The sequence below is a fragment of the Chrysochloris asiatica genome, unplaced genomic scaffold, assembly GCF_000296735.1.
Source record: "Chrysochloris asiatica unplaced genomic scaffold, ChrAsi1.0 scaffold00105, whole genome shotgun sequence".
Taxonomy (NCBI): Eukaryota; Metazoa; Chordata; class Mammalia; order Afrosoricida; family Chrysochloridae; genus Chrysochloris; species Chrysochloris asiatica.
The window spans coordinates 340,484-355,201 of NW_006408623.1; the positions used below are offsets into that span (position 1 = coordinate 340,484).

At 44.1% G+C, this 14,718-nt stretch overlaps 1 protein-coding gene across 1 annotated transcript in view; it reads left to right on the forward strand.

The window, feature by feature from the left end:
- Positions 1-1,623: 1,623 nt before the first annotated feature.
- Positions 1,624-14,718, forward strand: part of ACADSB (acyl-CoA dehydrogenase, short/branched chain) — a 36,923-nt gene continuing 23,828 nt past the window's right edge. The window contains exons 1-4 of the mRNA XM_006867422.1: positions 1,624-1,756; positions 5,656-5,756; positions 10,013-10,219; positions 10,753-10,923. Coding sequence (XP_006867484.1) covers positions 1,741-1,756; positions 5,656-5,756; positions 10,013-10,219; positions 10,753-10,923 — 495 coding nt within the window. The 5' untranslated portion in view covers positions 1,624-1,740. The remainder of the gene's footprint in view (positions 1,757-5,655; positions 5,757-10,012; positions 10,220-10,752; positions 10,924-14,718) is intronic.

The window sequence follows — 14,718 nt, forward strand, 5'->3', positions numbered from 1 at the left end:
TCTTCTGGTCTTTGTTCTTTAGTGTTTAATGTATCAAATCTGTTCTTCAGATGATCTCTGAATTCAGGTGGGATATATTCAAGGTCATATTTTGACTCTCGTGGACTTGTTTTCATTTTCTTCAGCTTCAGTTTGAATTTTCATATGAGTAATTGATGGTCTGTTTCACAGTCTGCCCCTGGCCTTGTTTTCACTGATGCTATGGAGTTTTTCCATTGTCTGTATGCGCAGATGTAGTCAATTTCATTTCTATATATTCCATCTGGTGAAGTGCATGTGTATAGTCATCTCTTATGCTGTCTAAAGCAGGTATTTGAAATGAACAAATCATTGATTTTGCAGAATTCTATCATGCATTCTCCAACGTCATTTCTATCACCAAGGCTGTATTTTCCAATGACTGATCCTTCCTCTTTGCTCCCAACCTTTGCTTTCCAATCACCACTAATAATCAATACATCTTGATTGCATGTTTGATCAATTTCAGATTGAAGAAGTTGGTAGAATTCTTCCATTTCATCCTCACTGGCTTCAGTGGTTGTTACGTAAATTTGAATAATAGTGGTACTAACTGGTCTTTCCTGTAGGCGCATGGATATTATCCTATCACAGACAGCGTTGTACTTCATGACTGATCTGGATATATTTTTTTTGACGATGAGTGTGACACCATTTCTCTTCAATTTGTCATTTCCAGCATAGTAAACCATGTGGTTGTCAGATTCAAAATGGCCAATACCAGTCCATTTCAGCTCACTAATGCCTCAGATATCGATGTTTGTGTGTTCCATTTCATTTTTGAAAACTTCCAATTTTCCCAGATTCATACTTCATACATTCCATATTCCGATTTTAAGTGGATGCTTACAATTGTTTCTTTTCATTGTGAGTTGTGCCCCACCAGCAAATGAAGGTCCTGTGAGCTTTTCTCCCACAGGGTTTACTCCATTCGCGTCATCATGGTCAGCTCTACTTTGAGGAGGCAGCTCTTCCCCAGTCGCATTTTGAGTGCCTTTCAACCTGAGGGGCTCATTTTCCTGCACTATATCTGACCGTGTTTCTCTGCTCTTCGTAAAGTTTTCAGTGACTCAGTATTCAGAAGTAGTTTGTCACTCCTTCTTCTACCACTTGAATGTCAGTTTGTCATACTGTGGTGGCTTGTGTATTGCTGTGATTCCGAAAGCTATGCCACCGGTATTTTAAATACTAGCAGGGTCACCCATGGTGGACAGGTTTCAGATTAGCTTCCAGACAAAGACAGACTAGGAAGAAAGGAGATATAGCATAATGTTTAATACTGTAATATGTGTTTATGCCCTAATGATGGTGAGTTCAAATGTGTACCAGCAGAAGGATAAACACTGGACTGCTAACCATAAGGTTGGCAGTTCAAACCTACTAGCCACTCCTCAGAAAAACTGTTCAGGGTTGTTATGAGTCAGAATGGACTTCACAGCACTTAACACCAATAACACTTTGGTGATGTATACCATAAAAATAGGTTCAAAAGAATCCCAAATAAACTGATATTCAAATGCCCTTCTTCTTTTTTTGTGTGTGTGTGTGTTCCCTCTTTAATGGGGGCTGTTCCCTTAGTTAACAAGAAATCTCCCACTTTGCCTGTCTTCTTGGAAAATTCCTCCTCGAGTCTTCAAGTCTTCCCAGTCGGAAGCATTACTTAACATAGCACACAATGGACTGCCGTGTGCTCCATTGCAGACTTTCACGGAGGAGGAGCTGATGATCAGAAACACAGGTGAGGAGATTTCCCAACTTGCTCTTCTTCGGGGCCGGGGTTGGATGTGTGGTATGAAATGACACGCAGCCTGAGTCTGTCAGGAAGCTATATGCATCTAACTGTGTAAAGGGATCTGAGCTTCTTTTTGTTTTCGAAGCAATACATATTCTATGGCTGTAAAAACATTGCAGAAACTGGGCTGTTGGGTTAATAGTTCAGTCCCTCACCAGCCCCCGCCCCCTGCCCGGCCCTCTGTGTCCCTCTGTTCTATTCAGAAATTGCATGTTATTACCAGTTTCTCATGTGTCCTTCCAGAGTTGGACGTGTGTATCTTCATTGCTCTGCTGTCTTGTCGATTCTCATTCTCAGCGCCCCCTATAGGACAGAGGAGAGCTGCCCTGTAGGTTCTCTGAGGTTGGACTCTTTCCGGAAGTGGGCCACCGCGTCTTGCTCCTGCACAGCAGCTGGTGGAGTGGAACCTCTCAACTTGAGTGCTTGAACATTGTGCTACCAGGACCCCTTAGAAATACATATAATGTTGTTATTCTTAAGTGTATAGGGTTTCCGAGGAGCAGCTGATGAGCTTGAACCGCTAACCTTGCAGTTCAAATGGCTTTGCAGTTTGACGCATTAACCCACAGCGTTGCCCCAGGACTCATTGTGCTACCAGGGCCCCTTAGAAATGCATATAATTAGTTCACTTTTTTCAGGCTAATATTTTGCCAAAAACATAAATTTTGCCTATATCCACGAAGTGACTGTGGTTGAAATAGGAAACCTGGATCAAGAGGAAATTGTATGCTACTGAAGCCACAAGCAGCTTGTGTTAACTGACTTACAGGTCAAATACTATGAGTCTGAACGGATTCGTCAGCACACAACCACGACCACACTACGTAGGGGAGTATGTGGGCTGGTAAGGAATGATGGTGGTATACGTAATGGAAAGATCTGTAGAACCCTGGTGGCATAGTCATTAAAGCGCTTGGCTGCGAACAGAAAGGTCGGTGGCTCGAACCCACCACCAGCTATTCTATAGAAGAAAATGTGGCGGTCTGCTTCCGTAAAGGTGACAACCTTGGAAACCCTACTGCCCTCCAGAGTGACTGGGAGTCAGAACGGACTCACTGGCAAGGGGTTTTTGTTTTGTTAACTTTTGGTGGCTCACTAGTTAAGTACTGAACTGCTAACTGAAAGGTTAGTGTTTGGAATCCACCACCTGCTCTGTAAGAGAAAGAGCTGACGCTGCTTCTGTAAAGATGCCGGCCCTGGAAGCTCGCGGGGGTAGTGCTGCCCGGTCCCGTAGGGTCTCTGTGAGCTGGACCGGACCTCATGGTCCTGGGTTTGCTTTGTTTTGTTATCAAGGCTCTAGAGCATGAGATCAGAATTGCTGTACTGGAAGAGTATGGGTTGGCAGGTGCATTCATTTTCTGTTGCTGTGTAACAAACTCCCACGGCTATAGAGGCTTTGAGCAATGCCCATCTATCTATCGGCTCCCTGTTCTGTGGGTTTGGAGGTCCAGGCATGTGGAGTCGGGCTTTCTGCTCAGGGGTTCAGGACTTAGAATCTGGTGTTGCTATGCCACGTTTCCTCTGGAGCTCAGTGGCATACCAGGTCCCTCCCTGCAGGTGGAGGGCTGAGGTCCCTGTCTCCTTGCCAGCTGCCGGCCCGGTGTCCTCCTCAGCTCTTGGAGACCTTCTCATTCCTTGCCACCTGGCGCCCTCCATCTTCAGAGCCAGTTATGGAGAAAGCACCCTTGTCCCGAATCCCTCTCACAGTTCAGATCTGTGTCACCAGTGGAGGACTGTCCCTTTTCAGAGTTTGCCTGATGCAGTCTGGTCTAGATCGAGTCATGACCCTATCTTAAAGTCAGCTGACTTTAATCAGATCTACACAGTCCCCGCAGCCCTCAGGATTTGACTCAGTCAGTGAACATCAGAGGCTAGGGCCTCAGGGGCCAGCTCAGACATCACCATTTTGTTTGCTCTCCTCAAATTGTAGGCCCATCCTCATAGGAATCTAGTCCCTACTTTGTCAAGGAAGTCACAGTCTAGTAGAGAAGGCAGTCGAGTCAAAGGAAGAGCCTGACAACACAGTGAGAAAGGCCACATCCAGAGTGCTGGGGAACCTGGCAGAGAGCGCCTGGAATTTCCCGGAGATGCAGGAATTGGGAGTAGGGAAGTGCTTCACATTGGCTTCCCAGAGAGCACAGTGCATAAGCTGGACCTTGAAGGGTAAAGAGGAGTTTGGCAGCTAGACAAGGAAAGGGCAAACACCCTCAGAAGAGGGACCAGCTCCTTAGAAATAAAGGAATATTTGTAAGCAAGCCTGTGTGCACTGAAGTTTCAGTTGGGGACTGGTGCCCTCTCTAGCCATCCACTGGCCCTGTGTGTAGAGTTTCCCAGTCTGAAAACCTTTATATGAACAGGAAACCTCATCGTTTTCTCATGGAGCAGCTGGTGGATTTGAACTACCAACCTTGTGATTAACAGTCCAGTGCTTATCCTAAGCGCTACTAGGGCTCCTGTATCTATCCATCCACAGCACCTGATATGATGATGGGCGTGAAGTGAAGAAAGAGATTGAGTCCGCCCATCCCTTTCATCAAACTCACTTCCAAATGGGCCTAAGACTGAAATTCATAAACAACTGTAAAAGTCTCAAACAGTGGCTCTCAACTAAGGGGAGTTTTGCCCCAGGAGATATTTGACAGTGTCTACAGTCCTGCGGTGGAGTCCTGGTGTGGCGCTGTGGGTTAATGCGCCAGACTGCAAAGCCGTTTGAACTGCAAGGTCGGCGGTTCAAGCTCACCAGTTGCTCTTCAGAAACCCTATATAGAGTCATTATGGGTTGGATCCAACTCGACAGCACTTAACAACAACAACAACAGCAACAGCAATCTTGGGGTGGCGCTGCGGGATAATGCGCTGGACTGCAAGGTTGCTTTGAACCACAAAGTTGGTGGTTCAAGCTCACCAGCTGCTCCTTGAAACCCTATACCAGGTCACTATGAGTCGGAACTGACTGAACAGCACTTAACAGCAACAACAGACATTTTTTTTTGTTCACAACTGAGGAAGTGCACCTGGTATCTAGAGGACAGAGCAGGCAAGGAGACCCCTCACTACAGAGACTGGCCTGGCCCGGGTGTCAGTGGGATGGCACGGAGGAGTCCTGCCCTATATGACTATGCAGACAAGGCGCTGAATGTGTTTCTGTTGTATAAAAAGGCAGCGTAATGTATGTGTTTGTATACAGTTGTTAAGTGCTGTTGAGTCGGTTCCAACTCATAGCACCCTGTATAGGGTTTCTGAGATCAGTTGGTAGGTTTGAACCATCGACCTTGTGGTATATATATAGGTAGATGGAAACTAGCTTTTTTTTCAGATAAAAGTTTTCAGAAAAATTGCGCAAGACAGCTTAAAATGAGAAAACCTTCAGACAGAGTTCAGAGAGGACCAAGTAAGAGAGCAAAGTTACATTGTGTATTTTGTATTTTCTGTATCACAAAATACAGCCATTGTTGTTGTTAAGTGCCATCGAGTCAGTTCTGACTCACAGTCATCCTGTACAGAGTTTCCAAGAAGCAGCTGGTGGGTTTGTACCACAGAGATTGCAGTTAGTAGTCCAGTGCTTATCTTACAGCATCACACCGGGACTCCATTGGAGCCATACATACGCATATATTTTTTTGATATCATGAAGAGCTCCAACAGAAAGGACCGAGAGTGATGCCTGTCTGTATTGAAAAACAACGTAACATTTTTTATCTAAAGAGAATAAGAATGTCTGTGTGTATTGTACCTTATTAGTTAAAAAAAATAAGTAAAATGTTGCCAGTGGAATTATTAATGAGCTGTTATATTTGTTCTAGTTTATTACATGGAAACTTAGTGATATTTCTTTTTTTCTACAGTTAAAAAGTTTGCCCAGCAACAAATTGCTCCTTTGGTTTCAACAATGGATGAAAATTCAGAAATGGATAAATCAATAATACAAGGACTATTTCAACAAGGGGTATATATTTCATAATTCTGCCCATCTTGTATAAATACATTCCAGTGTTATAGTGTCTGTGTACTTTTAAATTTAGGGGTACAATGATGGCATTATGAACTCAGCATCTCTTCTTCAAAATGATCTGCTTTCTGCTTTAGATTGAGAACCTAGTTAGTATTTACATACTTTAAGGTTTCTTGAAGTTGAATTTTGTAAAATGAGAAATACTGTGCTTTTTAAGTAAAAGGTTGACCGGAAGAGAGTGGCTTTGTTTGAGCAATGTCCTCAGTAGAGCAGAATTTTGCCCTACCTCCCTCACTAGTGGGCCTGGGCATGGGAGTCCTCTCTCTAGTGGGCTAGAGGCCAAGGATACTGTTAAACATGCTACAATGCACAAGACAGCCCCTCACAACGGAAAACTACTTGACTTTGTAGTATCAGGAAATCCTACTTCATTACATGGGAGAAAGAGGAGGCTTTCTGCTCCCACAAAGATTTATAATCTCAGAAACCCAATCGCTATGAGTCAGACCCAACTCAGTGGCACTTAACAATAGCGACTCCATTGTATAGCTTGTATTCTGCCTGAATCCCTATGTCTGTGGTAAACGCAGAAGCAGAGATGATATCAGAAGTCCACATTAACCCGGGCAACAGATGTCAGACTTCCCAAGTCTCGTAGCCCTGTCCGTGGAGAGCACAGGAAAGCACAATTGATAAAGTAGGTCCGAGGGGAACCACCACCCCTCTGGGATGGCAGGAGAGGTAGTCAGCATGGAGACTCTGAGAGGAGGCCTCCCCCGCCCCCCCCCAGGTGTGCAGTGAAGTTTGGTATTTTGAATACTGAAGACCTCACTACAGATGGAAGACCACAGCCTTCAGTGTGAATTGTACCTCCATACAAAGAAAACAAAATCCCTTACCACGGGACCAATAAGCAGCAGCATGATAAATGGAGAAAGATTGAAGCTGTTCAGGATTTCATTTGACTTAAACCCACAATCGGTGCCCTTGGAAGCAGCAGGCAAAAATTAAAACGATGTGTTGCATTGGGCAAATCTGCTGCAAGGGGCCTCTTGGAAATGTTAGAAGACAAGATGTTGCTTTGAGGCCTAAGGTGTGCCCAACCCAAGCTATGGTAATTTTAATTGCCTCATATGCATGCAAAAACTGGACAAGGAACACGGAAGACTGCAGAAGAACTGATGCTTTTGAATTATGATGTTGATGAAGAATATTAAATACCATAGACTATCAGAAGAATGAACACATCTGTCTTAGAAGAAGTACAACCAGATTGTTCCTAAGAAGCCAGGGTGTGAGCCATCATCACAGAAACTTTGAACATGCTATCAAGATGGACTGGTCCCTGGAGAGGGACATCCTACTTGGTAAAAAGCAGTGAGAAAGAAAACCCTTGTGATGGACTGTCCCAGTGGCTGTGACGGGGGCTCAAACAGAGCAATGATTGTGAGCATGGTGCAGGAGTGGACATTGCTGCTTTTATATCATACATGAGTCAGAACTGACTCAATGGTGCTAAACAACAACAACAAGGAAGCACAGAGCCAAGAGCTGCTATTTGGAGCCATTGATTTTTATCTTCTCTGTCCTCCTCTTTAGCTAGAGAGTTTTTTGTCTTCCTGTTTTCAAGAGACCTACCTTTTTTTTTTTTTATGTGAATTATATGATAGTTTACATGAGAGAACTTTAGTTTTACATTCATTCCATCGTATATCATTTCATTGCCATGGTTGCAATCCCCTCCATGCATCATCAACTGACCAAAGGATATATCCTAGAAACCCGACCCCTACACTCCCCCCTCAGTCTTCACCCCACAGTCCCTCTCCCTCTCTGGATCCAAAGTCCCCAGCCGCTTCATCACTCCACGTCATCATCTCTGTCTCTATCTCAGGCATCTCTGCTTCTCAGGATAGGGTCCCGCTCTTGGCTCTTCTCCGTTGATGGTCCTAGAGACCTCCGCTCCTAGACAGGAGAATTAATCACTTCCTTCCTTGCTACAAAACATCTACCTTTGCATTTCCAACCCTCATAATCAGTCCCGATAACCATTATTCACTACAGTATCGCGAGTAACCCATCTGTATTTCATTTCATCAGATCCGCCTAGACAGATTGGATAGTACTCACTAGAGATTCTGCCTTCCTCCATGCCCCCTAGCTCTAGGTTCCCTCTTGAAAGCTTGTAAGCCAGTCACTTCTTGCCTTTGTAGTGCCCCCCCCATCCCCATTTGGGTATCCAATGTCCAAGTTGCCCATCTCTGTCTACTCTGTGTGTGGAGGGGGTGGGAATGTTTCTTGCTCTAAGGATTTGTTCCTTCTTTTGAGTCACTGCATCCGTAGGTGTAGGTCAAGTTCATCAGATTGTATCAGCTCACTCTTTGTTTTTTTTCCTCTTCTTCCTTCTCCTGGTTGAGCTCTGATCATCCAGTCATCCGGTCCAAGTCACGAGACCTACCTTTTTTGATACTGCGGATATTGTTGTTAAGTGCCGTCGAGTCAGTTCCAACTCATAGCGACCCTTTATAGGGTTTCTAAGCAGTGGCTGGTTGGTTTGAACCACTGACCTTGCAGTTCAAACCGACCTTGCGGTCCAGTGCATTATCCTGCAGCACCACACCAGGATTCCATACCATCATAATAGTGCTTTTTTCCTGACTTTCTTTTGGTCATAAAACTCTTGGAGACTGGAGTCCCTTTGAGTCAATCCCTGAAGTAAACCAGAAACACTGGGCCCACTCTGCCTCCAGGTTTCATCTGGACTGTTTGTGGATTCTCTGGGCTTCCCCAAGATATCAGTGGCTCCACACTTCCTGGATGACTGTCCCAGGCAGTAGTCCTTGTGGCCTGCTCCCCACTCACTGCCCAGCTCCATGACCTGCTCTCACTTAGACTTAACCTCACCGACTCCTCTTGTCCAGCTCCATGGTCACCTGCCCTAGCTGACACCAAAACACTAGTTAGTGTGAGTGGAGGAGACACCGTGCATATTCTAGCGATGGAATGTCCTAGAAGCTGTTGAAGAAATGATCATTTGATGGCTACTAGGCCCTCCTTGGTCTTCGGGCACCCCAGGTCCTTCAGTCCTTCCTCAGGAAACATCATCTTGGTCTCTCGCACATCTCAGTCTTCTCCACTTGGTTCTGTCGCCATATCAGCTGTGCCTTCTTTCTGCCTACATTGTGACCACCAGGGCCCCAACTGTTGCTGGGTGTGGTTTCCCCATGGACTGAGAGGACAGGAAGGATGCCCTGTGATCTGTTAGCAGCTTTGGGGCAGGAATGGCATCTCCGCACAGACTCTTCCTGAGATGAGGACACTTCGAAAAAGCATTGTTGGGACAGTTTCATGTTCCTGACTTCGAAGTTTTCACTGAATGTTGGAGTAACACAGGTTTGTTGGAAAGCCATGGCCAGAGTTTGGCAATGTCTGCCAGGCAACTCTGCCTCATCTAGTGTGACTCCAGCCAACACCACCAAATGTTGGTTGCTTACCATCTTGGACTTGCTAAAGTGATCCGTTATCCCCAGAGGAGTGGCCGTTCCATTAAGATCTTGGCTGGAAGCATGAAGGTGGTAGATCGTGATGAGAAAAGATTACATCAAATGAAGCTGTAGACCTTCCCAGGGAGGGTAGGTCACTGTCTTCAGCTTCCTTAGAACCTAGTTGTTGTCAAGGCTTGTTGAGTCAGTTCTGTCTCATAGCGGCCCTGTATAGAGTTCCCAAGGGACCACTGGTGGGTTTGAACCACTGACCTTGTGGCTAGCAGTCCAGGGCTTACCCTACAGCACCACACCAGGAGCTCTTCCTTATTACGCAGAAAGCCATAAAGTGCCCATGTTGAAAAAACAAAGCAAACGTTACCTACAGTCTTTAAGCAGGTACCTGATAGTTGGTAGCAGGAAAAGTCATGAGAATGCATTTTATCATGTCAGATATTTGATCATTTTATTGTTCCATTCAGTTATCCTTTGAAGCATTTTGTGTTTTAGATCCAAATCTAGAAGGAAATAAACGAGAGTTCTAGCATATCATTTTATGCTCTTAAAATATATACAGTTTCTATTGTAGATGTTTTTGTTATTGTTTCTGGTAACATAGCAAAGTCTACATACTACATTAATAAAATGTATATACAGAATTTAAAAATTAAGAACATAAACCGTGGTAATTTATTTAACTTGTTCTTGCAAGCGGTTTCTTCATGTAAAAACTGTTTTCTTAACCACCGTTCCCTGATTTCCCTTTAGTTGATGGGGATTGAAGTTGACACAAAATATGGAGGAACGGGAGCATCCTTTTTCTCCTCTATCCTGGTGATAGAGGAGCTCGCCAAAGTTGACGCATCTGTGGCTGTGTTGTGTGACGTCCAGAACACAGTCATTAACACGCTGATGAGAAAACATGGGACAGAAGCACAAAAGGCCACCTATTTGACCCAGCTGGCTTCAGAAAAAGTGAGTTGAGATGAATCATTATAATGGATCTGGTCTTTCCTAAATTTAGGATGTTTCTGGAAGAAGTCACTGCCATGGTACACCTCCGAGAGCACAGTGCAGCCCTGCTTCCTCGTGAACCAAGGCTTGACCCATTGATGCAGCTGGAGGAGTGCACTCTGCCTCTCATTTGCCACTGGGACATTTCGAGAATAAGCATCAAACCCTAATATGAGTTGCTTTTGGTTCCAGTTATGCTTTCTAATGCCTTTGTTGATTGCTTCACTTGTGTGGCGTTCGCTTTCTACGCAGGGATTAGAACCAGTTTAATTACACAGAATGGTACATGTGTATTCTTAACGTTTGTTAATTGTTTTCCATAAATAGTAGGGTATATCTTGGAAAAGAAATACTGCCAGGATACCATGACTATTCTGACAAGTACAAGCTTTTGAAAGGAGCCTAAGGTTGATTTGCGAAAGTCCATTTTGCTCTAAGTGAGTCTTTGTTAGGCAGCATCTAAATGCCTTATTTTCCCCCCTTGCATTATGTAGGTGGGAAGTTTCTGTCTGTCTGAGACTGGAGCAGGTAGTGACTCATTTGCTTTGAAGACCAGAGCTGATAAGAAGGGAGATTATTACGTCATCAACGGGTCAAAGATGTGGATTACCAATGCCGAGTATGCAGGCCTTTTCCTGGTGATGGCTAATGTAGACCTTAACATGGTAAGTGTGAAAATAAAGTTTCCTCCCTGTTCTATCTCTTTTTCCCTGTTTCTCTTCCCACTTCCTTTTCACGATTTCGTTGTCTTCATTCACCCCAATACTGAAAATGTTAGCTGTAAAAGGGCATCTTTTGGCCCTCTTACTTGTTAATACCCTAAAATAACTATTGTTGGTGCAGTGAGTGATTAGTTATGTGGAAGGACCATGTGTTAGTCATCTCCTAGCATGTTGTATGAATGATCCTCCCACATAATGAAGGTGCCCTGGTAACGTAGTAGATTATGAGTTGGGCTGCTAACCACATCAGCAGTTTGAATCTATCAGGAGAAAGATGAGGCTTTCTGCTCCTGTAAATATTTAGAGCCTCAGAAACCCTATACAGGGTTGCTATGAGTCAGAACTGACTTGCTGGCACACAACCACTACCACCAACAGCCTCCTGCCCCCACCCCCCCATAATTACTCATCACACCAACAATATGAATTAGTCAGCTGTGGTAGCATAGTGGTTACGAATCGGGCTGCGAACCACAAGGTCAACAGTTCGAAACTACCAGCTGCTCCACGGGAGAAAGAGGAGGCTTTCTGCGCCCGTAAAGATTTATGGCCTCGGAAACCCTGTACAGGGTCGCTATGAGTTGGAACCAACTCCATGGCATATAACAACAACAACAATATGTTTTATGGACTCCTGCTGTGGCGCTGTAGGATTAGCACTTGACTGCAAACCACAAGGTCGGCAGTTCAAATCCACTAGCCATTCCTTGTAAACCCTATAAACTTAACAGCAACATACCTGGTATATAGGAAGCAAATCTTTAATTTTGTAGAATTTCAAAAGTGTCTGGGTTTCTTGAGCTTTATTTTTGTTTTCATTACTAGTTTGTATATAATATGTTAATTAATAAAAATCTCCTTTTATTTAAATAGAAATTTTTATTGTATTTAAGTTTCTTAAAATTTTAAATGTTTTATTGTGAATTATATATTAGTTTACATGGGAGAACATTAGCTTTACATTCATCCTATCGTATATCGTTTCATTGCCATGGTTACAGTCCCCTCCATGCATCATCAACCAACCAAAGAGGATACCCTGCAAGTCTGTCCCCCGGTCATCAGTCCCTCTCTGGGTCTAGAGTCCCTAGCCGCTCCATCTCTCCATGTCATCGTCTCTGCCTCCATCCCCGGCGTCATTGCGTCACTGGGTAGGGTCTTGCATTCCGCTCTTCTCTTTTGATGGTTCCAAAGACCTCCACTCCTGGCCTGCAAAGTCAGTCACTCCCTGCCTTTTGCTACAAAACATATGCCTTTACATTTCCAACCCTCACAGTCAATCCTGATAGCAGTTATTCACTATTATACCACAAGAGACCTATCCCCATCTCCTTTCATGAGCCTTGCCCAGACAGATTGGATACTACTCAGTGGAGATTTTGCCTTCCTCCACACCCTCTGGATCTAGGCTCCCTCTTGAAAGTTTGTAATCTAATCACTTCTTGCCTTTGTAGCCCCCACGTTTTGGGTAACCAATGTCCAATTTGCCCATTTCTGTCTACCCTGTGTATCAAGGGGCTGGGAATGATCCTTGCTATAAACATTTGTTCCTTCTTTTGAGATACTGCATGCACAGGTGTAGGTCAAATTTATTACATTGTATCAGATTACTCTTTTTTTCCTCTTCTTTCTTCTACTAGTTGAGCTCTGATCATCCGGTCATTGAAGCCAGGTCAAGTGGGTATTATCTTCAAGTGTGGGTGTTCTTATACATATGCCCTCTCTTCTTATCAGCTGGACGCTTCATTCTCCACTCTAGTCCTCGGTGGATATCACTGACTCTGGGCCCATGAGTCCCCAGGTCTTACCATACTGCTGGCCAACCAGGTCTCCACTCGGGTTCACAGAAGTCTATTGAACATTGTAGGGGGGCTTAACTCTCAGCTTCATTGCTGTTTACCCCTCACTTCCCTTTATCGGTGACCAATGTGGTCACCAATCCGAGCACATATCTGTTCGTGTATTACCACTGAGTCTTAGTCTTGGCAGGGGGTTTGCCCTGAGGGGACCTGACCACTTGCCTTGATGTCTCCTGGGCAAGCAACTTGCTTGTTCTTGTAGTAATCAGTCAGACTGCCATTATTGTTTTGTATTTTTCCTGTTGGTCTTTCTTTCAAGAAGTATCTTCTGTTCTTCTAGCTGCTCCAGGCTGGTCTGCTTGTCCTTTCAAGTGGAAATTTCCCACCTCAGAAGATTCTGGATGGGGTTTAGCATTCTCCCTATGGTCTTAATGTAATGCAGAGGCTCCACAGGAAGCCTCCTTCACTGGGCACATTGTAGCCCTATTTTAGGTAATCCAATCAGTTATAGGCAGAATATGGATTTATAAGCTTTCTATGATGCTATTTCTGGTTATTCCTTTCTCTCCCCCTCCAGTGTCTATTTTATAATGGTATGCAAGGAAAACCAAGATTCAAAAGACAGCCAAGCAACGTAACATTATTTCCCCCGTTTTCCCCATTCCAACCATATCTCAGTCTCTGTATCCCAGAGCCCTGTTGTTCCAAGGTTGTACATACATCATTATTTACCTCTGTCCCACTTAGCCCATGCAAACCTGCGTAACTGTTCTCCCATCCACCTTATTCTTCCATTCCCCTCCCCCTTATTTTGTATTTCCTCCACCTTCCCCTCTCTCCTCTCACGTCACCCCCACAAACTAGTAACCAGCAAGAATCTCCACCCCTCCCAACCCCCACCCCCCCCTTTAGTATGGGTTCTTTCCCTTAGTCTTTTACAGTAGTGGTACTATGCAGTATTTCTCCTTTTGTGACTGACTAATTTCACTCAACGTAATGTCCTCAAGGTTCATCCATGTTATGCGGTGGCTTGCAGCTTCCTTGTTATTCTTCAGGGTAGCGTAATATTTCATTGTGTGTATGTACCACAGTTTGTTTATCCAGTCTTCAGTTAGTGGCCACTTAGACTGTCTCCATCTTTTTGCTATTGTAAATAGTGCTGCTGTGAACATTGGTGTGCATATATCTACTCGTGTTATGGCTCGTATTTCTTGTGGGTAAATACCAAGTAGAGGAATTGCTGGATCATAAGGTATTTCTATTTCCAGCCTTCTGAGGAAATGCCATATTGCTATCCAGGAGAGGTTGGACCATTTTGCAGTCCCACCGGCAATGCAGGAGCGTCCCAGTCTCTCCACATCCCCACCAGCATTTATTGTCTTCTACTTTTTTGGTCTTAGTTGTTATTGCTGGTGTGAGATGATATCTCATTGGTGTTTTGATTTGCATCTCTCTGATGACAAGTGATCATGAACATTTCTTCATATGTTTGTTGGCTGCCTGGGTCTCCTCCTTGGTGAAGTGTCTGTTCATGTTCTGTGCCCATTTTCAAATTGGGTTATTTGTCTTTTTCTTGTAGAGGTGTTGTAGTTTCTTGTGTATTTTAGAAATGAGTTCTTGTCTGATCGTTGCAAAAGATTTTTTCCCATTCCGTGGGTTCCCTTTTTACTCTTTTGGTGAAGTCTTTTGATGCATGTAAGTTTTTAGTTTGTTTTAAGTTTTTAGTTTTTAATCATCTATTTTGTCTACTTTTGTTTGTGTAGTTTTCAAACTGTTGGGTAGTCTGTGTATTCCCTGAATTAGAGCCCTCACATTTGTTCCTATTTTTTCCTTGATGGCCTTCATAATCCTGGGATTCACATTTAGGTCTTTAATTCATGCTGAGTTGTTTTTTGTATAAGGTGTGAGGGAAAGGTCTTGTTTCAGTCTTTTGCATATC